This window comes from Salarias fasciatus, chromosome 1 (assembly GCF_902148845.1).
Source record: "Salarias fasciatus chromosome 1, fSalaFa1.1, whole genome shotgun sequence".
Classification (NCBI taxonomy): Eukaryota; Metazoa; Chordata; class Actinopteri; order Blenniiformes; family Blenniidae; genus Salarias; species Salarias fasciatus.
Window position 1 is genome coordinate 4,418,157 of NC_043745.1, and position 25,331 is coordinate 4,443,487.

Genomic DNA, 25,331 nt, shown 5'->3' on the forward strand with positions numbered 1-25,331 from the left:
AATCAAATCGTTTCAGATCCCTTCAATCCTGATGGAAAAGGAGCAGCAACTTTTATTTCATGCATTTATGTGAAATTTTCAAGAGAAAACATAAAATATGGCAGTTGACAGACAATAACGTTTGCTTCCAGAGTTGGCAGTCACTGTTATAACAGTCCAACTTGATCATCTGTCCTTACCGTGTCTGTGTGTTTAGTGTGTTCTCTGTGCACATGCATTTGGTTTCATTACAAAACAAACAACGGCCAAAAGTTACACTATTTTCAGCATTTCTGCTGTGGAAGCACATTTTCAAAACGCTGCCATGTAAACGAAAAATTCATAAACAATGCATTTTCACTTAGACACTTTCTGAGAAACCTCAAGCAGAAACACTGATCAAACTAAACACCACCTAACAGCAGTACATCAGTGTATTTAAAATCTATGAAAAAGTTACTTATTTTCCAGAATATGTGAATGAATATGAATATGAATACTTAATTTTATTTTTCAAATTGTGACGTTGAATGTCACATAATTTCAGAAATATATCAGATAATGGGGAATCAAGAAGCAAGAATGCTTAAGAACATTACAGTTGCCTTTCTTACAATGACGTGAGATTTTATGCACTCAAACACGAAGTTGTTTTTGTTGAATTTTAGAAATTAAAGTCGCAAGATTAGAAATGAACGCGTAGCCTTTTAGGGTGTCCTATCTGTCAAATTTACTGGGAGAGTTGAGATTTACGCAGCCGCATTGAACGCAGCAGCACCACACCGGCTGTCAGTCAGTGGTCACCTGACCGCAAACTCTCGGTCACGTGACTGATATTCCATCCTCGCCATTTTGCAATGTGGGAGAGTGAGAGAGGCCACTTTTTATGGCTGAGGAATAAAACTACACTTTTTATATACGCCGAGGACACAAAGAGCAGCCGAGCTTTTTACTGCCAGTGAGTATGAAAATAAAACCTTGCTGGAACGCGCCTGCGTGCTTACGTCACAACAATGACGTCCTTGTTGCACTCGCGTGGAGCTGTTAGCACCGACATGCTAACAGAGAAGCTAACAGAGGTGGTTTTATTTTAGGCAGAAGAGTGTGGAAAGGGCGAATATTGGGAGGAAAGTTCTATAGCAGAAAGTGTGCGCGGGTGTCGGAAGGGAAGGGGCGCCAGTGTGGAAGTTAATTCCCCCGTGGAGGGACATATTTTTAGATCCTGACATAACAGGTGCTCATCTGAGACACATGATGGTGTCAGCCCAATCCAGACTCCGTGCACTGCTCCTGCAGGATCTCACTTTCAGACCGCGAGGAAAAGCAGAAGCAGGAGGAAAGGGGAAGGTGATCTGTGGTTAGAAAGAGGGAAGCGATGGGAACATGTACTCATCTCCTCCACGGTCATGGTTGTAAACACTCACACGTGTTTCCAGGAGAACAGAGAAAGCTTATCATCACCCCGGTCACACTCATCAGGGTCTCTGACTGCTTTCCTTTCATGGTGAACAGCTGATTACAGCCAGGGTCAATACACTGCTGATAACTGGGAGCCTTGAAAACCACGTATTGACGTATATATTTGAACTAGATGGGGGTTTGCGCATCGAAAGGATCTGCAGAAGTTAAATAGACTTTAAAAACTCCACACTTCTGAGAGTTTATGAGAATCAACACATATTACTTAAAAAGAAAACAACTTAAATTAAGAGACACAAAAACGGTGTAAAGCAATACTCATAATGATTAAATTAATAGAGCTTAAATTACTTATGAAATCAAGGTCTAAAAGTGGAGTAAAATGTCTAATATGTATGTAAGGTGTGTACCATGTAATGTACATATTTTTGAGTAATGGTTCCACATTCATATTCAGTGTCACTTGGAAAAAATAACCATTATATATAATTATAATGATTATTATTATTTTGAAAAGCAGTAGGATTAAAAAATTACTTGATTACTTGATTCTTCAAAGGACATTTGAGTTATAGCTTCATATTTGAAGCTGAAAATGTAAAATAATTTAGCTCAATTCATCAACTCTCTGGCCTCTGCTGTTGCTATGAAATTCATCACATTGTTGTTGGTTGGATCCGTCATCTGTTCTTGGGTCCTTGAGCAAGACAATTTAAACAATTTAACACATTTTCAGACCGATGACATTTGACATAACGGTGTAATTGATTTATGGATTTCATGTGTAATATTTCTAAATTGTGATAGTATAATGATTTAAAAAAGAAACTTAGAAAACCATATCACAAAAAAAATGCATAGCACAAAAAGAAGAACGCATGTTGCAGTTTTAGGGAAGTTGAATGTGAACTATATGAAGTAATTTGTCATTTTCTTGAAATACTAAATAAAAGGAAATGCTGATGTGGACCTGCTCCGATTGTTGAATCGACATTTCGACACCGAGGTTCATGAAGATCTGAGTTTCAATCAATATTCTTTAAACAGCAGATTTTTCTTGCATCTTGCATATTTGTTATTTTAGTGATTGTATTTTGTATTTTGTACAGATTATTTTTATGTGAAGCACTTTGTGACCCTGGTCTGGGAAAAGTGCTATACAAATAAAGCTTACTTACTTACTTACTTACTTTCTATTAAAAACTGTAAAACCTTTGTGGAACTTGCATCTCAGATTTCCCGCCTTGTCCCCTCTCGTCCGCCAGGCCATGGAGGAGGTCAGCAGTGTTGCTGTCCTCATCTCGCAGTCGTCCTCGCCGACGCCGTCAGCGCTGCGACCTCAGAGCCTCAGCCCCCCGTCCGCAGGAGACGAGCCCTCGCACAGCTCCCAGCAGCGGCAGGCCAGCGACTCTCTGGTCCAGGTCATCGAGAAGCTCAGCAAGATCGTGGAGAAGCGGCCTCAGCGCCGCTGCGCCTTCCTGGGCCAGAAGAGAGGCGGCGAGGAGGAGTCCCGGAGCGGCGGCCAAGCATCTCCCAGTAAGAGGGTCAAGAGGAGCTGTAGGGACGCCGACGGCGCTCTGTCCCCGCCGGTATCGGGTGACAGTAACAACAACAGCATCCCGCCCTCGGTGACGGAGGTGGCGGGCAGCCCCGACCCCCGGCGCACGGTGACGTGCTACCAGTGCAGCCTCTGCCCGTACCTGTCCCAGACGCTGCCGCTGCTGCGGGAGCACCTGAAGCAGCACAACGAGCAGCACAGCGACCTGATCCTCATGTGCTCCGAGTGCCACTTCACCTCCAGGGACCACCGGCAGCTGGAGGCTCACGTCCGCCTGCACTTCGACAACGGCGGCCCGGACTCTTTAAAGAAGCGGGACGGGGAATGGACGGGCTACCACTGCGCTTTAGGGGCCGAGGAGATCAAAACCTCCGCGGACTCCCTGAAGGAGCTGCCGCAGAAGAAGAAGTGGTACAGCTACGAGGAGTACGGTCTGTACCGCTGCCTGATCTGCAGCTACGTGTGCAGCCAGCAGAGGATGCTCAAGACCCACGCCTGGAAGCACGCCGGCCTCGTCGACTGCTCCTACCCCATCTTCGAGGACGAAGACGAGGGTTTCCCGAAGAAGGACGCAGGAGCAGCTGTCAACAGCTCCGCCGGCAGAGAGGAGATAGTTGTTCTCTCCCCGGTTCTTCAAGAGAAGAACCTGCAAAAGCTCCCCGCCGCCTTCAAGCTGCAGCTCTGTGTGCCTGTGACCGTCGACGACAAACCGGATGCCTTGAATCTTCACGTTTCCGACCTGAGCCAAAGTCCAAAAGCAGCAGCCGAAGAAGAGGAGGAGCACGCCTACCCCATCAAAGACCTGGCCTCCGAGGAGCCCGTGGTGGAGGTGCAGGTGAAGACAGAGGCCGAGGCCGAGGTGGAGGCGGAGGGGGACGACAGCTTACTGTCGTCGGCTCAGAAGATCATCAACAGCAGCCCCAACAGCGCCGGACACATCAACGTCATCGTGGAGCGCCTTCCGTCAGCCGAGGATTCAGTCATGACCACCAACCCTCTTCTGCTCACGCAGGAGGAGGACCGGGAGGAGGGCTTGATGGGCGTGAAGAAGGACGACGCCAAAGAGGAGCGCGCTTCTGCCGAGAGCCAGATGTCAGGAGCCGACGTGAAGTCATCAAAGACCAGCGATTCGTCAAGCGATGAGAACGTTCCCCCGGCCGGTCGGAAGAGGACGCACTCCGAGTCTCTCCGGCTTCACTCGCTGGCCGCCGAGGCCCTGGTCGCCATGCCGATGAGGACGACAGAGCTGCCCACCACCAGCTCCAAGGCCAGCGTGAAGAGCATCACCGCGCAGGCGCAGAGCCAGAAGATGTCCGAGGCGGGGGCACCGGCTGCCTTCCTGGACCTGGAGCTGCCCGCCGACGACAGGGAGGAGGATCTGGGACCCCTAGGATACGTGGAGGGCGACGAGGAAAGCCCCGCCGTCAAGGCGGGCATCAGCCTGTCTCTGCTCACCGTCATCGAACGGCTCCGAGAGCGCTCGGACCAGAACGCCTCGGACGAAGACATCCTGAAGGAGCTCCAGGACAACGCCCAGTTCCACAACGGCGCCGTGGCCGGAGTGGTGGCGGGGGCCGGGGGCGGGGCCTACGTGGAGGGGCTGGTGGGCCCGGCGGAGAGCGGGCTGGTGGATTACATCCCCGGCAGCGAGAGGCCGTACCGCTGCCGGCTCTGTCGCTACAGCAGCGGCAACAAGGGCTACATCAAGCAGCACCTCCGGGTGCACAAGCAGCGGGAGCCGTACCAGTGTCCCATCTGCGAGCACATCGCCGCCGACAGCAAGGACCTGGAGAACCACATGATCCACCACTGCAAGAGCCGCATGTACCAGTGCAAGCAGTGTCCGCTCGCCTTCCACTACAAGGTGAACTATGACTGTTGAATAATGCGTGTTTTTATAGACTCCTGCTAACGATCTTTCATGGCAGCATCACTGATATCTCAGCTCGGCTCTCGGTGTTCTGTTGGGTTCATTACTCTGAGGAAGTTAGTTTAAAAAAAAAAAAAAAAAAGTAGTTTTCTTTGAAATTTAATAGGCGGTATGATGGGCCGGTGTTCCCCACAAGCTTTATACAGAGCTGTGTTAGACCAATAAATTTGGTGAAATCTGATCAATGTTCCCAAAGCTGAGAAGACCCAAAACATATTTTGTTCATCGGTTCATGTCATGTGGAACTGAAGGAAACAGACACTTTCACCTCAGTCTGTACCTTTAAAAAACAAACTAGTCTCATAGATTCAGTCATTCAAGCAAGTTGATCAAATGTCCTGAGTGACTGCACTGAATTACTGAACACTGGAATTCAAACTGGCTTTCTTTATGTTAATGATCAGTTTTACTGTCAAGGAATCATTTCCAGGTTTTCTTTCATGAATAAAGCGACATTAATTTCATTGATACTTTCTTGACAAATCATAAACTGTAAATAGTGAGGACTTCAACGTGTCAGAGTTCGACTGATTAGTTTGTTTCTCGGAGAATGTGAAAGTATCAGATCAGCACTGCAGAGGCGGTTTGATGGTGCTGGCAGCGGATGAAACTATTGATTCCTGGTCTATCGGGGGAGTCCGGGGCCCATCTGCAGCCGAGATGATGGAGTTCATCATAATATCCTGCAGATTTGGGATTTGGGCCGAGAGCGAGCTAATTGTGAAGGGCACGGGTCGGAGCCAGAGGTGGCATTAGCGGAACAGAGGGTGTATTAAACCTGCATCTGTGTGTGTGTGTGTGTGTGTGTGTGCGTGTGTGTGTTTCATTTGCTCCAGAGTCAGTTAAGGAGCCACGAAAGAGAGCAGCACAGCGGCGTCAGCGACTCGACGGCGCTCCCAGCCGTCACTGAAACCGTGACCATTGTGGAGGACAGCGAGCAGATCACAGGTGAGCATCTTCAGCCTCTGCTGCAGAACATTCCAGAGAGGAGAGAACAGTGAAGGCTGCACAGCGACAAGAGGACAGACACTGTTGTCTCCCACAAAGTTAGCATCGAATTCATAACTGTCAGCTCGCCGTCGCTCCTGCAGCCTCCTGTTGGATCACCTGCTTTAAAAGCTCCACGTCTGATGGACCACGTATCAACCTGTTCTTCCGAGCGAGTTGTTGAATCTGATTTGTCTCCTTTGCAGAATGCAGCACACAAAAAGTCTACAAGTGCGACGTGTGCAGCTACACCAGCTCCACCTACGTCGGCGTGAGGAACCACCGCAGGATCCACAACTCGGACAAGCCTTACCGGTGAGTCCCCGACCGCGGCTCAGCCTCATCCAGACCAGGGCCAACGAAAAGGTTCACGTCTACACGATTTGGTTTACACGGTGTCTGTTTCCATGGAAGCAGCAAAAACGCTGAAGATGATGTAGTTTTCATGTCCAGCCACTAGTGGCTGCTGTTATTTCCGCCACAAAAAATTCTCTGGAGCCACAAAACCTGGATATTTTTTTTTTAATCTGGATTAAAGAAATAAACTAAAACATTTGCAAAAATCATTGCTGTGAATACAAAAACAGAGTTCGTGTTCTTGAGGTGTCACAAATGAAATTTAGATTTATTTTAGCTGTTGTAGTGATTTTTAAAGATTGTTTTTTTTTTTCATGGATTTTCCTAATTTGTTCGTTTCACACATCTTGCCTATTTTAGCCTCTTTAACTATTATAGCTGGTACCGGCTCTTTTAGTTTTCCTCTTTCTTCTTTTCCTCTAAAGAAAGCAAAGCTGTCTAGCAGTTTTAGTTAGCCTATCTCAGGGGTCAGGGGTCTGCAGCCTCCGGCTCCGGAGCCACATATGGCTCTTTAGTCCCTCTGTAGCGGCTCCATGAAGCTTTTCAGCATGAAACGTGAAAAAACAATTAACTAATTTTATTGTAGTTACGTAATAGTTATTATAGTTCTTAGTTCAGAATGGATTCAAAAAAAGGTACAAGTAAAATTGGGGGAAAAAAACACAAAAAATGTGGGAAGAAAATGATAGAACAGCTTGAGAAACCTGAAATGTAAAAGATTTCTTAAAAAAGAGAATTAAATATGCTATGGACAAAACGAACAAAACTGCCTAAGAAGAGGTAACATTTTTAAAACAGATATAATTTTAAAATTGTCGACAACAAATGGAATGAAACTGTTGAAATCAGGTACAAAATAGGTTAGATGTAATGAAATGTTCAGTATTCTAAACGGTAGTTAAATCTTCATAATCATAGTTTTTTATGTTTCCATCAAAACTATTACCTGAAGCCTCATGAGCTGCAGTCGCCTCATTTTAAAGGTTAAATGTGTTTTGTGACTCCAGACCAACTTGACTTGGTGGAAAACGGCTCTTTAGGTCATAAAGTTTCAGACCCGTGCCCTCGGTTCAACGTTTTGCAAAACGCTGTATTTCCAGTTTCTCCAAGCGCTGTTGTCGAGTAAACGGACTCCCAAAACGCACTCGTAAAGGGTCCTCGGATCCTCGGCAGTCTGCTGGCAGTGGACTGGGCTTCATTAAGAACTCTTTTACTCTCACCAGCTTTATAACCGCATGCAAATCAAGTCCAGCAGCAAAGCCCGGAGTCGTACGTCGCTCATTACGGAGTTCACAGGTGCGTCCTGGAGCCGCCAGCTGAATGAGAACAAGATTCTGCAATCATTAGGAAGTTTGAAGCTAAAAAAATCCACACTCACTCTTGGGCTTCACAGTATTCCCTCCAGAGGAGCGGCCGGCTGCCGGGTTCCCTCATTTTCATTCAGCTGGAAAGTGGCGCTGCAAAACAAACGGGCCTTTTTTTATTTGTCACTCTAAGCTCTGTGGAGAGAAGAGGACGCTCCGCTCCTCCGGTAATAATGCGGACCTGGTGCCGGCGCTGAGGACTGTCAGTCACATATCACAGCAGCCTTTCTGCTCGTCCCAGAGGAGCAACCCAACCAAACCTGGGCTCGACGCGATGAAAAACGCAGCATTTCCCGTCTGAAAACATAGAAAACAGTTAAGAAAGAGGTTTTGGCGAAAGAAGCTGTTGATAAATGTCAAGCATCCACAATGTAAAAGTGCATTTTCAGAATAAAGCTGTTGTCTCTTTGTTGCCTGGTAACATCCGACCCACAGTTCAGTCTTGCAAACAGCTGCTGTTGCTGAGTTTAATCATCACCTCAGCAGTTTTCATAAAGGTGATTTGTTCAATAAATTCCAGGACTGGAAACTTTCCTCACACATTTCATCAGCTGTATGTCAGAACTTTGTCCAGTATTTCAAACATTGAGCCAATCAAAGCCTTTATTCACTGAGGCCAGCAGGTAGCATCCCGATAACTTTATTGAACAGTGGCGAGGCTGCAGGCTGATCAGTAACAGACTTCCAGTCAGTCAAAAATGAAATCAGGATTTGATAAACCAGAAGAAAATGGTTATTAATTCATGGTGGGCTCAAGCCTCATGAGTCTTGAGTAACGGTTTGGTTCGACGGCCCTCGGTGACCGATTAGAGAAACATGAGCGCCGACACTCTGCCTCTCATTGAGACGGATGATTCTGAGAATCGGAGAGAAGCTGGGGCTGTAGAGAAACACGAAGGGAAGGAAGTTGGCTAATAACACATCACACTGCCTCACCTTCCCACCAGTCTTCTTTATTATCAGCCAAGCCTCTTGTTCGTGACTTGCACTGGTTTGGTGATTTCATCCAGATGATCTGGAGGTTGGGACTGATTTGTTTATCAAAGTTTTGACTCCAAACGTCGCATTACCTGCTCACCTCCTATCTGGGTCTGGATGCAACGCCTTTTAGGTTTTAGTTACTTTACATAGAAAGAGACATGTTAGACAGAATAAATGATTCACACCTTCAAGCTAAATCAAACCATTTTTCTGCTTTTATCCTGAAGAGTTCCCTGGAATCAGTCGGATGTTTCTCGTGTTCCGTCTTCAGTGAGGCTGAGTCAGACGAGCTCGTCACTTTCTCCACTAGATGGCACTGCCAGCCTTCTGATGGTGTGACCAGAGACCATAGCCACACTCTGTGTGTGTGTGTGTGTGTGTGTGTGTGTGTGTGTGTGTGTGTGTGTGTGTGTGTGTGTGTGTGTGTGTGTGTGTGTGTGTGTGTGTGTGTGTGTGTGTGTGTGTGTGTGTGTGTGTGTGTGTGTGTGTGTGTGTGTGTGTGTCCTCGCTGTGGAAAAGGTCGGGTCTCTTGTAATTGCAGCTTCCAGACGGAGCGATCAGCCGCCGTGTGAACACAGGAGATCGTTCAAACTGTCAGTTCACTGCTTTTCTACTGGATTGATGCTCTAAATCATGTGGTGTGTGTGTGTTTTAAGCAGAGTATTACTTAGTTTTAACAACAATTGGCAGACATTTTCATTCATATATTAGTGGTGGCCTTTATTAAATTCCTGCAGCTCTGATCACCTCCTTCAGAGTTTTTAGAAACTTGTTAACTGATGATGCAGAAGAAAACGCTCCAGTCCTTATTTTCAGCGCCATGATTGTAACCGTAGTCTACTCTCAGTCAGAATTTGGTGCAGAATAATATCCAATGTGTTGCTTCATGTGGGTGGAGCAGGGCTCTGTAGTGCCCACTAGTGGTCGGTTCACATATGACAGTTGTGCTGCATGTTGTTCATGAATTAAAGTGGAGACATTCATGCATCATGTGTGCATCTCTTATAAAAACTCAGACTTACCTTCTGCAGCAGTGTGAGTTGATGTGTGCAATCACTCCTGACCTGCATCAGGGACCATGACCTCCCATGATCCCGTTCACCTCGTCTCGCTCTCTGAACCGCTTTTGAAAGATCCTGACGAATGCAGACCAGAAACGCTCCACAAACGCTGCAGTTCAAATAGACGCTTCGATTCAGGCGCGGTGGTTCTCGTAAAAAACTCTTCAAAAAGTTTTCCTGCTTTGCTGACATTTCCTGGACAAAGTGAGCACTCGATGAAACCAGAAAGTAATCAGGAGATTAATTATTAGAATGATCATTAATCGCAGGACCAAACTGAATGCCACCCTGTAAAAGGTCGACTTTCAGCCTCCGCAGGCTGATTTTCTAAAACCCGCTATCGATTTGGCACCGCGCACGTTTGCAATCTGATGTGGTTAACAGAAAGATTTCCATCTGGACGGATCAATGAGGACCGGAGCGTGGGCTGCAGGTGTTCCCACCAGCGCCGCCTCGCTCCGGCACTCTGGACCTGAAATGAAAGAGTTTCGGGTTAAAGTGCTGACTTTCAGCTTCCACTGCAGTGCAGGAGGATGATGACGGGGCTTCGGTTCTGCAGCGCTCCACCGCCGGCCTGGCGCAGCTCTGCCCCGCTCTGTCATTCACGCACACAGAAATGCGTCCAAGTACAGACGGCCGCGTTCACGACGCTGTGGAGCCGCCTTACGTCGCTTTGAACCGGAGTGTTTCACTGAAAAACTTCAGACTCGCGATGCTTTTTCTTCATGTTTGATCGTGTCATTACCACAAGCTGCTCAGTGAAGTACTGCCGCCGTGTGTGAAACCTTAAATCTGTTTGTACTGTAGCAACACAACATGAAAGTAAAGCACGTGCTGGATTGCGACTGGCAGAGAGCTGAAATGTCCGCTGTCAGTGAGATACGTTGCATTACTGCATCGTGTTGTAAGTGAGAGACCTCTTTAAGACCCAGCTGGAGAAGTCTTTTTGCCAGGAAGTGGCGTAACTAGTCATCTAAAAGCTGGAAACGAACAAACTGATAAAATTATAGATCAACAATGTCGGGAATTGGAAGTTTTCTGTCTTCGTGGATAAACCCGTCGGCAGGAAGCGGTAACCTCCAGCTTTATACCGAGAGAGACACAGAATCCAGCGGCAGCAGAATCGGTCATTGTGAAGCCGGACGTCATGATGTTGTCCTGTGAGGATCTTCAAAGCTGGAAGTGTCTTTAAATGGATTTGAATCTCCCTGCAGCAAGGCCCTGGTATTTACCACGTTACCACAACAGGCCCCAGGCTAATCAATGTATTTGTTATGATCCTCGTGCTCTTTGAGTCACAAACAGTCCAGATTCAGAGGTTTTCCAGCTCGTTGTTGGAAGGTCTGTCTTCACATGAGGGAAAATGTGAGATACTTCATGATGGCTTCATGTGTTTAGGGTATCGAATTTCATCTGAAACAAAATAACCCCAAGTATTGCGTTGAGTTGAAGCAGAGTGTGAGGAGACAACACGGTTTTATCTTTCCCTCTTAATTTGTTTTAATTCTGTGCGAATGGGAATGAGTTGAGCGTTGCTTCTGTGTGCAGACCTTGTACAGTTCCTCTTTTTTTTTTTTTTTTTTTGCCTCCAAGCTACTACAAAGTGAGTTTCATCTTCCAAGAGCAGCAAAGTAGAAAACATTGTGATTTATTCTTTTTCTTAAAGTGGTCATTTCCACTCTGTTTTCCTGTTTTCAGGCTACGAGTGTGGAGGGAAAGCAACACTTTGACTTGGGCTGGGCGATTTGGCCACAAATTAATCTATATCTGTATATTTTTAGGTCGTGACATGATATTCCATATGTATCTCGATGTTTTTCCTCAGCCATGCTGTTCATGCATACTCCCAGTGCAGTCATTTCTCCATCCGAGTCGCCCAGCCCCTAACTCTGAGTCCTAACGCCGAGTCCTCCCGTCACTCGTTTTGTCGTCGTCCGCCAGGTGCTGCAGCTGCGACTTCGCCACCACCAACATGAACAGCTTGAAGAGCCACATGAGGAGGCACCCGCAGGAGCACCAGGCCGTGCAGCTGCTGGAGCAGTACAGGTGAGCCAGCTGCCCGACCCACATCGACCCACGCCGGCCTGCAGCCTCCGCCCGGGCTCAGGCTACTGGGGGGGGGGGGTTTGGGGACCAGCTCCTGATTGCTGCTTCAGCGGATGGTGGGTGGGTGGAGAAGCTGAGCGGCTGCCTGAAGCATCCTCCGCTGATTGCTGATTTGCGTCTTGCTCGCCACTCGTGCTCAGTACCTGCAGAGCCTGGTGTTTCCATACAGCGAGGATGTCTCAGCCTGGCTGCTCAAGTGGCGCTGAAGAGATTCAGCTCGGCTCTTCAGCCCAGTTACAGCTCGCCTCAAGATTAGACGAGCACATATATTCTTTAAAGCCGCCGTGACTTTAGATTTGATTTCTGACTCGTGTGTTTAAACCCTGTCGTTCCTGCTCCCACGGATCTCTTGCATTGGCCTGTTTGTTAATCAGTAGTTCCAGTAGAGGGCAGTGAATTTTAGGGTACGACGTTACAAGTGAAAAACCATCTCCTGTGTTTAAGGTCTAAAGCTTTTAGAGGAACATTAAGGGAATATCAGTTTCCATTTCATAGTGTGTCAACTGAATGAGAAAATAAAAACAGCTGAACCGAGAGGAAATCCTCTGAAAATAATCAGTAAGTTTCTGAAACAAATAACCCAGGGCACTGTTGAGCGGTTGAGCTCACAAACTGTGTTTGTACAGTCTGAATTCCATCAGTCGTGGTGTCGTCTGGTCCAACTCAGAGTAAATGATCAGTCATAGTGCAAACAGCGCAGGACGCTAATGTCACTGCAATCTGAAGCACACACACACTGAAGTCCAACGCCGAGTGTGTTTGACTTGATAAACGTGTGACAGGCGAATCTGACGGCCGCTTCCTGGAGGTAGGGCCGTTCGTGGTCCTGTCGCCTCATGCCCTGCTGCACCTGACCACTGACGGTGCTGACTTGTTTGTTTGAGTTGCTAATTTTGTCTCCGGTTGATAGCTACCAGAATTCATTGAACACGTGTGCTGTGAACATTAGCAGTGGGAGAACACGGACAGACGACCGGTCGGATTGTTACTAAGGTGACTGTCGGCTCTAAAGCTTCACGGGAGGAAGTGTTCTCGACTTCCTTAGCCTAAATGACACGAATGCCCGAAGCGTTTGAGTGCTTCTTAAATGTCTAATCCATAATAACTTCTAATTTTGACAAATGACTTCAGCACTGTGCTGCAAATCCTATTTCCTCCCCTGCGACTCTTTGTCTCTGCCTGTCTGGCTCAGCGGCCCCCGTGGAGCGTGCAGTGGGATGATTCCTCTTGATAGAAAGTCGTGGAAGGATTAGTGGAACCTCGGTACACATATTAAATCAACTTCCTCTTGATCCGCTCAGGCTGCTCCTGCTCCCCCGCTTTATTTATTTATTTATTTATTAATCAGGCCTGGTTCCTCCTGCAGGTGCTCCCTCTGCGGCTACGTGTGCAGCCACCCCCCCTCGCTCAAATCCCACATGTGGAAGCACGCCGGGGACCAGAACTACAACTACGAGCAGGTGAACCGAGCCATCAACGAGGCCATCTCCCAGAGCAGCCGGTGAGTTCCTGCCCTCAAGGAGGGAGTTTTCTTCAGCCACTGGGACCATTTTTTAAAAAAGTATTTTAATATCTGCAGCTGTCGTTATCTCCATCGAGCCTTCCTTCCCTGCTTCACAAAGCTCGGGCAGACTTTGGAAGTTTGTCAAACTCTGCATTGTTTCCTTCTTTGTTTACCAGTCTGTCCTCTCCGTCCGGGTGTTTGGTGACATTATCATTACAGCACTGAGTGTGCGTCCTCATGCTGATCCACAAGATCAAAACCTGGTCACCCACTCATACAAAGACCGCTCCACGGTGCTCCGGCAGTTCAAACCCTCCACAGGAGACGCTTGCTCTGTGATGTCTGTCAGTGAAAAGACCCAAAAACCGGTTTTGGACCATCCATTAGTGTCCCCAGCGCAGTGTGGCCAAATGTGTCTTTGAATCCCAGTGTTTTTATGTTTGTTTGCGACACTTCATTCATGTGGGCTTTCAGTGATCACTCATTGTTTAGATCCTTTGACGCTAACGAGCTCTGAAAACTGAGCTGAAACGCCGGGAACAATTTCACTGTTTTCCCCCAAAAAAAGACCAAACATTCATTTGCCCTCGACCAAAGGCTCGGACTGACGGTGGTCTGCTGAACATGGAGCAGAATCACGACGATGGTCATTTTAATGTTGCATGCATCAATTTGTAGCTTTATGAAAGCAAAAATCTGGGTGTTATTTAGTGAGCAGGGCTCTCCAGGGCAACAGCTGAATTCATCGTAGATAGACTAATTAGTTGTTTCTATTACTGGTTTGATATGTGAAGAGAGTGCGCTTCGTTGTGCTGAAGTTTTCCCTGTGTGTGACTCTGCTCCCTCAGAGCTTCCCAGAAGCCGCCGGCGGTGCTGGACCCAGCCGCCGAGCGCCCGGCGGCCCCCCGCTCGGAGGACAGACCCGGGGATCCGGTGGAGGAGCCGCTCTCTCCCACCAAACCTGGGCCGCCGGGCGACGGCTCCTCCGGCGTCACCCCAGACCCCCCGCAGTGGTCGGCCGAGTCCCCGACCCCCCAGGAGAAAGACGGCGCCCCGCCACCGCCGCAGAGCCACCCCCACGGCGCCCCGCTGGCGGCCCCCGGGCCCGGCATGGAGTACTGCGTCCTCCTGTTCTGCTGCTGCATCTGCGGCCTGGAGTTCACCAGCAAGGAGCGGCTGATGGAGCACATGAAGGAGCACGAGGGAGACATCATCAGCATCATCCTGAGCCGCGAGCAGCAGGCGCAGACCGCGGAGTGACGGGGGCTGACGGGGGCTGACGGGGGACGCCTCCGTGTCGTGCTCGCCGAGGGAAGGCGACTCGGGTTGCACAGTTCAGAGAATTTTTCAAAGTTGGGATCTTTCCATGGGAACAAACCAAAACATTTAAATATATAGTTGGGAAATATATTTTAGCATAATTCCTGATTGAAACAACCTTTTTTTTACATTTCATGTGAAAACAGCTGAATACGTGTGCAGTCCTCCACCACATGCACTGATGGCTTCTGCAGTCCTGGACCGCAGCAGACGACTGAATCCTGTCAGCTACACAGCGACATCAGTTTCAGTGACATGAAGTATTACTAATGTTAAACCTAAAAAATATCACATACACATGTTCGGGGTGTTGAATTTCATCGTTTCTGTGATGCATCACCATGCAGACGTGGAAAATTCTGCATTGATGCAGCTTCAAAATGATCAATTTTAATGAATATTTCCACAATTTTACCAAAAAAAAAAAAAAGTTCCCATGGAATTTCACCAGAAACTTTCCTCCCCTTTGCAACCCTGGTGGGACTCGTTCATGCCCCGTCAGGCTCCGTGTTGAGCCCCCCTCCGTTAATCCGTTAGATATTTGTGTCAAATAATTTCACGTTGTTTGATTTGAGCTCTGACCCAAGTTTCCTGGACGACACCGGGAAGTTCATACCTCACAGAGAACACAATCCCTCAGCCGCGACGAGCCGCGGGACAAATCACAATCTTTTCCAGTTTGGTTCATTTAATAGTGACTGTAAGGCAGCTCTTTTATTGCTACTGTAATATTTAATGTATTTAATCCGACACGGCTGAGGCTCGCGCCTCGTAGAGGTACAAACTCACCGACGCCTCCAGGCAAGTATCACAGCTTGAACATTATCTAATATTTATCAGTTTATCTTTATGCATGTTAGCTTCCGTTATGCAAGTTAAAGAGGAATATTTGTTATTTTTATCATGTTTTTTTTGTTCGTATAAGTGTCTTCACTTGTAATTTTAATAGTTGAATCATTCATAAAGTAGCTTGTTTCAGAGGGAAAAGAGAAGGTGGAGAGAGGAACTGAAGATTTGTGTCTGGCGGTGAGCAAGGGATCAGCATGTGAACTAAAAGGGAAGCTAGTGTCGCTAAAGCTCTTATTTTCACTAAACGGTGCCTGTGTGTCCGATGGAAGGAACATGTTCTCAGTGCTCCAGGATCCACAATCCAGTGGTGGTGCTGGAAGGTATTTTATATTTATATAACCCATCCCGTTTCATCTTGTACATAGTTCTATTTTTATGAGTGTTTTTTAAACGGTCGCACTTTTCAGTGTCAAGCCAAGTCAGTGCTGTTCCCACCGGACATGAAACCCAGCTGGACGCAGGCGGAAATAAACTTTGTAAGAAGTTTTTGACGTTTTGTTTTTATTTTCCCAAATAAAGACTAATTTCTAAGACAAAGTTCTACCTGTGCAGTTTGGTCTGGTGAGTTTTCTGCTGATTCTGCGAAAGTGATGTGCTTTATAGGGACTGTCAGAGTGAATGGTAATTATCTTAGGATGGGGCAGACATTATAAACCATTTGTCCATTGAGACATCAACCACAGAAGACTAAATGTTTTTGTCCATCCAGAAGACCTGTATACACACATCATCCAAGAAGGGGAATAAAATGAAGCTCATGCACGCTCAGGGAGAACATGCTAACTCATTATAAAACTCTGAATCTGAGCGAATGAATGGAACTTGTGGGGTTCCTCAAGGCTCCATCATTGGGCCTCTTTTATTTAACATCTGCTGTCAGTCATGCCGGAGACACACCGCTTTATCCACACATAGACAAAATGGTCGGTCCGTCTCTGTTAATAAAAGAAAAACTCACAGTGGTCACAGAAATAACCTCAAATGGCATTATTATGCGTTGACAAGAACAACGTTACGCAGTCAAAGTTTAGGGAATCCATGTTGCACAACATTAAAAAAAAAAACAAAAAGCTTGAAGTCCAGCCTTTAAATGGGTCTTAGCAGTAAAAGTCATCAGTGCAGGGAGAGAAGATGAAGACGAGGATGATGGGCCTCAAGCGTCGGGACTGTTTGTATCGTGCAGTCGTGTCATGCACGACACCGTGACGCTCATTCATCAGTGCGACCCCACCGTCACCCCTCCTCCTTCCATCCACTCAGACAGAGGCTGAGGAAATGAAGATAAAATGGAATATCCATAATTCATCCAGTCACCAGCACCTGACATAACAGCCCGACAGGACGTGCGTGTGTGTGTGTGTGTGTGTGTGTGTGTGTGTGTGTGTGTGTGTGTGTGTGTGTGTGAGTGTGTGTCATGGTGCGTGAAACCAAATGAAGTCTGTATCTCCAGGACCCGGTACCTGGCCTGGATTTCTCATTATCACAGCCGATAATTATTGTCTGGTTTTTAATTTACAGTCTGACGTGGACGGTTTGACGATGAGGCCGACGAGCTTCTCGGAAAATGAAATAAATACAAGACAGGATGGGAAACGTTTTCTCTCCGCTGACGATCCATGAGCAGGAAGATTTACAGGATACACACGAGTAGGCTCAATACACCGCGACTGAACTCTGAATTTGACCTATTTTCAGGACAGTAAATCACGTCTGTTGGAGAACAGTTCATGACGAGGAAATAAAACACATGAGACATGATGCTCGGTTTCTTCTGTGGGTGGCTCTCTGTTCACAGGAGTCATGGAGGTTTTTGTGAGGCGCTGTAGCCTCGTTCTCTTGTCATACAGTGACATCTAGTGGTCACAGATGGTAAATATATCTGTAGTTGTTTCAAAGCACTTTTAAAAAGAATGTTTAAAAAAGAAGATAGTGTATCAGCCTGTAGATGTGTGTCCTCTGCTGGTTGACTGTTGGAGAATTAGTAGGGATGTTGGCTTCAGACTGAAGCTGCAGAGCAAACTGACCATGGAGGAAGTTTGAGACGCACTCTCAGCTTCAACATCCACACTCCAGGAGAAGGAAACGCTCACAGGTCTCCTCTTCAGCTGTTGGTTTTTAACTAAAGACATATTGTTTGACTGTCTTCTTTCTTTTACTTACAAATGAATCAGACTCTCATGAATATTGTTCTCACCTTCAGACGCCCAAACTGATGCAGATCTTTCCAAATTACTGCTGCTAATTCACTGGAAGGTCCCAGGAGATCAGTCGCTCACCGGTTTCTCATGCAGACCATTGAAGTGAGCCTTGTCCTCGGCCGCGAGTCACAACGTTAAAGTGTTAAAAAAACATCTGAAAACATTCTTTTTTCCTTCTCCGAGACCCGAGCGCAGGGTTGAGGAGCGTGTTTGTGCTTCAACAAGGCCTCGCGATTTGCTTCCATTTATCTTAAAGCGGACACCTCATCACGCCGTTATGCAAGGCTGTTCGCAAGGTTGGCGTTTAATTAAAATCTGCTTGACACGCAAAGAATCGAAATGCGGTTGTGGAGAAGAGCTTTCAGGAGATTTGTTGGAAACTTGCTTGAACAAATATGTGTTTGTGTGATTTCACACAGTGAAACAACCACTGAGCTGTAATGAAGCTAAACACTCCGACTGCTCCTGCTCCAGCATGGAGCTCTGACCAGGCAGGCGGTCTTTACATGTCTTTACAGCATCAGCTTTTCTACCTAGACCATTTAAGGCCCACCTATGAAAGTGGAGATCAACGTGAGAGAATCCTGAACGAAGAGAGGCGACGACGGAGCGGAGGGTGAGGACGAGTGGAGGACCCGGGGCCGCCCTCCAGACGGTTCAAGGCCCTCCTGCTGCCAATTGCTTTTCAGCCTGCTTCGGATTAAGTTCTTGAATTCTGCTCCCTGAGACCCGTTTGTGTTACACCGAGTTTAAAAAAGAAGATTTTCAGTTGATTGTCGGTGAGAAACGGGTCACTCCCAGGAATTTGTTTTGAAACACCTTCTCTGTGTTTACCCCCTCTGTTTGTACATTTAAATGATTATTTGTATTACATTTTTCAAAAATTATACATTTTGTTTAACATAGATTTAAATATAACTTATTTTTTCAAACCATCAGGTTTTTTTTTTCAACTCTAAAGTGATTATCTCCAAAAGTTTCTGCAGATTCTCAGCAGTTCCAACAATATTTGTGCCATCTGCAAATAACACAAAATTTCACAATTTCAGATACTTTGCAAATTTCGTTGAGGTATAGTATGAACAGTTTAGGTCCCAACACTGAACCCTGAGGGACGCCACACACAGTATCCAGATGTTCAGAGAGACAGTCTCCCAACTGCACAAACAGCTCACACTCAGTTCTGCAGCCGTGGCTCAGGTGGTGCAGTAAACTGTTGGGAGCACAATCCCCGTTCACACATGTTCATGTGTTGCGGTGTCCTTCTGCTTCAAAGAATTTATTCATTCAGTCATTTATTTTTTGATAATAAGCTCTGTCGAGTTGTAATTTTTTTTCTTCGAGAAGAACTCATGTCTACAATAGTAGAAGGTGAACTAATATAATGTGTTCATTTCAATCTTAGTACACCTGCAAGTCCTGCTTCTCCCTTCAGCAACAACATCACTGTGGGACGAACATTAGCAGCTGCTGCATGTGAGAGTGAAACAGACGCTTGAAGTTTCAGTTAACATAAACTTCGGGATAGAAGCGTGGAGAAGAGCTCAGGAGCGAAAACATGACAAAAGCTTGAATCCTTGTTTGTAGCAAGTAGTTTATAGTAAACCATTTCCAGAATGATCATTGTGCTGTGGTTTTACCTGAGTTCCCCTCTCCTGCTGCGGTGGAGAAAGCTGGACTCAGACTCCCGGGATGCTGGGAAAGGTGAAGAGCTGCCAGAACAGAGCGAGCCCTCCGACTAATCTGTGAAACGACAAGGTGCCAGAAATCTGATCTTTGAGCTGCAGACATGATTGAAGTCTGCCGCAGAAAGATCAGACAGACGATTGTTGTGTTGTTAGAACTGCGGATGAAAGGTTTCTGACAAAGTGGACACGCAGAAAGGTCACGAGAACGCCTGCAGGAACGCCTTCATGTTTCCATTTTAACAAGACAACGCCGATATCAAAGCTGCCCCAAAGACCGGGATCGAGCCAGGAAATCTCAATCATCTGCCCGTCATAATGAGCGTGTGCAGAGGTTTCACGGCACATACGTGCAAGAAAATACAGGAGGAGAGGTTTAATGTTTGAGGATTGATAGTATCGGGCTGACAGAGCCTTGCTTACACCACGTTCTCAAGTGAAAACAGAAAGCTTTATTGTGTTTCTGTGTAAATGGACATCGTTTTCAAAATTCTGCTGTGTAAATGTGACACATTCAAACAAAAATGCTACATTTTCAGCTGAAATGAGATTAGTCCTTCAACTCATGACCACTGAAAATACATTTGTCAGAAAAATTTACATCATTGTATAAACTCTTTAAATGAGTGACGTACATCGGTTTAAAGGAACCTCTTTCCTTGTTCATGACCAGCATGCATTGCATTTATGATATTGTTCAATATCCTGAGTCTGGTTCTACAGAAAGTCTCCTCTGTGTCTGGTTCTGCAGGTTTCCTGTTAAAAAGCAGTTTTTCCTCCTCTGCTTATGGCTGTGGAATTGTTGGATTTTGATTTAAAAGTGTCTTGAGATTTTGTATTTGATGCTATATGATTAAAATTGAATTGAATTGAATTGAATTAGAGGTTCAGCATAAACCCATGTGAACCAAAATCCCAAAACCAGAAGCTGCACTCGGTCCTCTGGGTTTTCCAGATCCAGTCCCACTCAGGATGTTTCTGCTTGGTTGTCACTGACAGAGACCCATGTGTTTAAATAAAGCTTTTGTTTCAAGTCTTATAGCAGATCTAATGAACTGCTGATGGCTTTTATCCCAGTTTGTTTTGACAGTAATGTTTGGGCTAAGTGTAGACCAGCAGCCTTCACGTGACTCAAAGTGTTACCAAAGTAACACTTACCAAAGTGAGCTGTTTGATTACCAAATACAGGACAAATGGTTCTCTAAGGCCCCATTTACACCACAACATTTCATTGCAGAACTTTCATGTTTTGATGACGACATTTTGAAAATGCTGTACATTTACATAGAAACTGCAGAAATGCTGAGGATGGTGTCGTTTTCACGTTGGACCACTAGTGGGTGTTGTTTTAATGTAATAAACCCAACTATGCATACAAGCAGAGAATTAGATGCTGTAAACTTTGAAGCTCTTTTAAACTGACTTTGTTGATATTTTTCAAAATCAGAATCTGTGTCATGAAATAAAATGTGTCTCCGTGACTGCAGGTGACGTTGACGGTGTCGTACACTTGCTGTTCATTTCAAAGCAGAGAGCACACACCACATTCACTGTTGTTAATTAATCTGAAGCTTTTACTGTGGTTGTAGTGCGCAAATGCAGTCGAAGTGTTTTCCAAAAGCTGTGTTTTCCTCTGTTTCCATGAACACAGAGTCAGAAGTTGTTTTAAAAAGTTGTGTTTTCAGTGGCTCTGTTGTTGTGTAAATGCTACATTTAGCCTTATGTGCCTTAATAGCACAAGCCTTATTGTTATAACATGGTATAATGTTATGTTATTATATTCAATATACCATATACATTTTAGTGGTGTTACTATAGGATGGTATAATGTTCAGTTATATGTTAAGTTGATATGCATGATATGTAATCAGGCACTTAGGGTCCCCTGGAGGGACGTGTGAGGCAGATGGGGGCCTGGAAGAGAAGGAATTGTTAGCGGGAGCAGAGTTGGAGTTACTCAGTTGTGAGTTGATGAAAAGACTTAAAATAAAAACCCAAGACTGGATGAAGATGTCTCTGTGACTTTATTACACTTATGCTTCGTGTTATTACAGTAACTGCAGGTTTATTTCATTTCTCGGTGCCTGTCCATAATATGAAAACCTAAGTTACTTATTAAAATGCTGTCGCTGCGTGATTTCAAATATTTTATTAGTTTATTGTTACTTTATTGGATATGTTTTAGTGTCAGGGTCTTGTCTGTGCAAAAGACCTATCACTCCTCATGTAAAAATATGATATAGATAAAGATCGACTGGATGGTTGTCTAATAAGTGAAAAGTCTTTAACCTTACAGGAATATTTAGAGGACATACAGAGTCCAAATGAAGTTATTTAGAAAAAAAGGAGAAAAAAAAACAGCAAGTCCAAGCAATTAAGTCTTGTTTGGTAGTGAGAGTTGTTGGATTCACAGAGTGCTGACCTAATGTCATCTTATCTGCTCTCCCCATTCTTGCTTAGTCTCCGAAATTCACAACATGCATTGAATTCAAAATTAGCACCGGTCCCTGTGGAGCAGAGCTGCAGGGCTGCAAAGCTGCAAAGCTGCAGAGCTGCAGAGCGGCTGAGCTGCAGGGATGTAAAGCTGCAAAGCTACAGAGCTGCAAAGCTGCAGAACTGCTGAGCGCGGGAGCTGCAGGGCTGTAAAGCTGCAGAGCTGCTGAGCTGCAGGGATGTAAAGCTGCAAAGCTACAGAGCTGCAAAGCTGCAGAGCGGCTGAGCTGCAGGGCTGTAGAGCTGCAAAGCTACAGAGCTGCAGAGCTGCAAAGCTGCAAAGCTGCAGGGCTGTAAAGCTGCAGAGCTGCAGACTTCAGCTGCTCTGCAGACCCCACTGTCCCCCAAGCTGTTGTTTCCTTCCTTCAAGTGCAGCGCCCCTCATGGTGCGCGGAGCTGTGTTGGCAGAACACCTCTAAACTGAATTTCCTCTTGAGGATCAATAAAGTTTCTTGAATCTTGAATCTCTCTCAGGCTCTCTGCAGCTCATTTAAGCTCTGGACTCAGCCTCCTCCCATCCCAGGTAGAGGTATTCTTCAGTGGAGCTGCTGCTTTCCAATCTCTCCTCCTTCATTTCAGTTTCATTTGCTGTCCTCGTGTCGCTGCACTAACAAGAAGTGACTCATAAACTAAAGAGCAGCAGTGAATCACACTGCACCGAAGACTAAAACCAGACCAGAAAGAATACCCTGTGCTGCGTTCCGTTGTCTCTATAATTAAAATAAAGGCCTGCAGGGTTTAATTTATTTATATAGGAAACATGAAATTATGTTTTTAATGTAATTCAATCTGGTTAGACTTTAATAGAAATAATATGGATTCAAGAATTTTAAGAATACATTGATATTTCTGCGAATCATCAGATCAATATCAAAAGTCTCATTGATTCTTTCATTGTGACTCTGATTAGTCCTCAGTGAGATAAAAACAAGGAAAAATGAATGTCATTTGTGTGCTGGAAACCGTGTAATTTTACTCAGCTTTATATTTAAATGACATGTAAATGTTCTGATTTAAATCTGAGGATTTGAAATTGCAAGCTGTACTAATAAATAAACAGCTTCAATGTATTTTTTCATTGTTAGAATATAAAAGGCTGCTCAAGTTTCTAAAAACTGTGATCATAATTACAACATGTACTGCAATTAACTTTTGTGTCTCTTCTATATTTATCTGCCTGTATTCCTTATTGTGCTGTGACCTTTAAAAATCGTCTTTTACAGTCCTGTTGAATTAATTCCTTGCATGCCTTGTTTATATTCTAATCATTAACAAAATAATCCTGGATCATAACTTCTGTACATGTTTGCCTTTTGTGACAATCCGAATTAATAATAATTTTAATTACATTACATGAATAGCTCTAACCTTAATATAAGTGAGTGTGAAAGAAAAGACAGCATTATTTTATAATTATTTAAAATCTATTTACCAACTGCTCCTATTTTCTACAACAGAGGCTGAAGTAAACAGTCAACATAAATGAACAAACACTTTATAATACCATTTGCTATAAAGAAAATGTCCTCTAAATCTCAACGCATCATATGTCCATGTTTCCTCCCTGGCGGCGTGCGATGTCCGCTGGTGCTCTTATTGTGAAGGAGCCGCGTCCTTTTCCGGTGCTGTGTCTGCCGGTGCTCTTATTGTGACGGAGGCGGCTGTGTTGTTCCGGTGTGTGGATGTGAAGAGGAGGAGAGCGAAGAGGAGAGGAGAAGGAAAAAGGAAGGAGTGAGGGACACGTAGGGAAAGAGGGGAGGAGGTGGAGAGCTGTCGGACCGTCCTTCCCGCGCTGCTGTAGAGGAGGGTGAGCTTCCCGAGCTTTCAATCGTCTTTGTCGGTCAGACTGACTCAAAGTGTGGCGTCCATCACGGCAGCTCGCCTGCTTCACGTCCAAACCAGAAACCCTGCACATTCATGTAAACAGGATGTGTCTGCTTGTGTGTATATGTGTGTGCGCGTGCGTGTGTGTGTCCGTGATGCACATGGCTCTAATCCCCCCCGGACCTCTGTCCCTCCCCTCGGGTGGTCTGTGGTGGTGGACGGAGGGACAGACCGGGACAATCCGGGACAGAGTCCACCGGTCTGGAGCGTCATTTTAGGACCTCATGTGTTACGTTTCAGTGTGTGTGTGTGTGTGTGTGTGTGTGTGTGTGTGTGTGTGTGTGTGTGTGTGTGTGTGTGTCATGAGGCGCATGCAGCATCAGTGCCGTTTCCCAAATCCCATTGATGGTCCTCTCTTCCTCCTCTTCCTCTCGTTTCCTCCTCCTCTTCCTCCCTCCTCCCTCTTCTTCCTGCTCCTTCCTCCTCCACCTGTTCCTCCTCCCCCTTCGCCTCCTTCTCCCTCCTCCTCATCCACCTGTTCCTCCTCCTCCTCCTCCAGTTCCTCTCCATCATGACCAGCCTTCGTCAGAGGAAGGGCAGCAGGGGGAAGGACCCCCCCCTGGCTGCAGATCTCCCGTCCAGGCAGCCCGGCTGTTGCTCGGATCACCACCCGGAGAACATCCTGCATGGTGAGTTGCAGCTTTTCCCTGGATGACTGTCACCCCCCCCCCCCCCCCCCCCCCCCCCCCCTCCCACGCCCCACCCCCCCTCCAGATCTGCTTCTCCAGAACCTGACCTCTGCACGTTGACTTCTGGACTTGTGTTTTTCTCCACTTTGCCTCGGATGCTTTTATCTTTATCTCAGATGTGTGTGCAGTCGTGCTTTCCCTGAGTGTTATGAAACCAATGTCAGAAAGTTGTGTTTTCAGTGGCTCTTTGCACCGTTGTTGTCTAAACGACAGCCAAAATACTAAAAAAAATTGTGTTTTCAATTGAAAATATTGAATAATAAACACGTGTCCAGTCCTTCACAAGACAAACAGACAACCACGCCAGGGACGGCTGGTATAAATGGGCTAGCAGGACTAAGCCCTCCCAGCACAGAAAGACAGCTATTACAAAAAAGTTGAGAAAATTATTTTTTAAATAACTTACAACAGATTGTTTTAAGTTGAGATAAAACCAAAGGTAGCAACAGCACCAATCAACCACTTGCCACACTGTCTATTGAGACGGACTTCATCCAAAAATTACCAGACTTCAACGACATGGTGGTTAACCAGTTTGCATCCCAGAAAGGCATCAATGTGAGCTTCTTTTCAAATAAGGTAGGCCCGTGTCGACCTGTTCAAGGACTGTGACGCCTTGTTTTTGCTGAGGTCAGCTGTTGTACTGAAGGCGTGTTTGGCTACATGTCACCAAGCAGCTGTAATAAGACAGTTGTAGCAGGCTATCTGTGGGCAGTCGTTGAAGTTGGGTTGGAACACGTCTGCAGTGTGCGAGAGAGCGAGAGAGGGAGAGAGAGAGAGTTGATGTATAGCACTAAAAAAGTATAGTGTTCCTGTAATTGATGTAAATATGTGTATCATAGGTGATGTTGCTTTTGCAGCTCTGTTAACTATTTAATCGGTATTATGCAAGCATTTGTAGCCCCCACCAACAAATTTCACCACCAGCCACCACTGAACCACACACATTCTCTCACCAGCAAACCTC

The 25,331-nt window shown here is 45.9% G+C and overlaps 2 protein-coding genes across 2 annotated transcripts in view; both read left to right on the forward strand.

Moving 5' to 3' along the window:
- Nucleotides 1–826: 826 nt before the first annotated feature.
- znf507 (zinc finger protein 507) lies at nucleotides 827–15,043 on the forward strand. Its single transcript, XM_030095827.1, has 7 exons — nucleotides 827–937; nucleotides 2,664–4,820; nucleotides 5,723–5,834; nucleotides 6,080–6,188; nucleotides 11,578–11,682; nucleotides 13,109–13,243; nucleotides 14,095–15,043. The coding sequence occupies exons 2-7, from the start codon at nucleotides 2,667–2,669 to the stop codon at nucleotides 14,504–14,506; spliced, it is 3,027 nt and encodes a 1,008-aa protein (XP_029951687.1). The 5' UTR covers nucleotides 827–937; nucleotides 2,664–2,666; the 3' UTR covers nucleotides 14,507–15,043.
- Nucleotides 15,044–23,447: 8,404 nt separating this feature from the next.
- Nucleotides 23,448–25,331, forward strand: part of dpy19l3 (dpy-19 like C-mannosyltransferase 3) — a 71,461-nt gene continuing 69,577 nt past the window's right edge. Inside the window, exons 1-2 of the mRNA XM_030098419.1 lie at nucleotides 23,448–23,598; nucleotides 24,175–24,304. Of these exons, the coding sequence (XP_029954279.1) occupies nucleotides 24,187–24,304 (118 nt within the window). The 5' untranslated portion in view covers nucleotides 23,448–23,598; nucleotides 24,175–24,186. The remainder of the gene's footprint in view (nucleotides 23,599–24,174; nucleotides 24,305–25,331) is intronic.

Coding starts and splice junctions, on each gene's coding strand:
- znf507 (XM_030095827.1), top strand. CDS start 2,667: ATGGAGGAGGTCAGCAGTGTTGCTGTCCTCATCTCGCAGTCGTCCTCG. Junction 4,821..5,722: donor CGCTCGCCTTCCACTACAAG/GTGAACTATGAC, acceptor CATTTGCTCCAG/AGTCAGTTAAGGAGCCACGA. Junction 5,835..6,079: donor GGACAGCGAGCAGATCACAG/GTGAGCATCTTC, acceptor TCTCCTTTGCAG/AATGCAGCACACAAAAAGTC.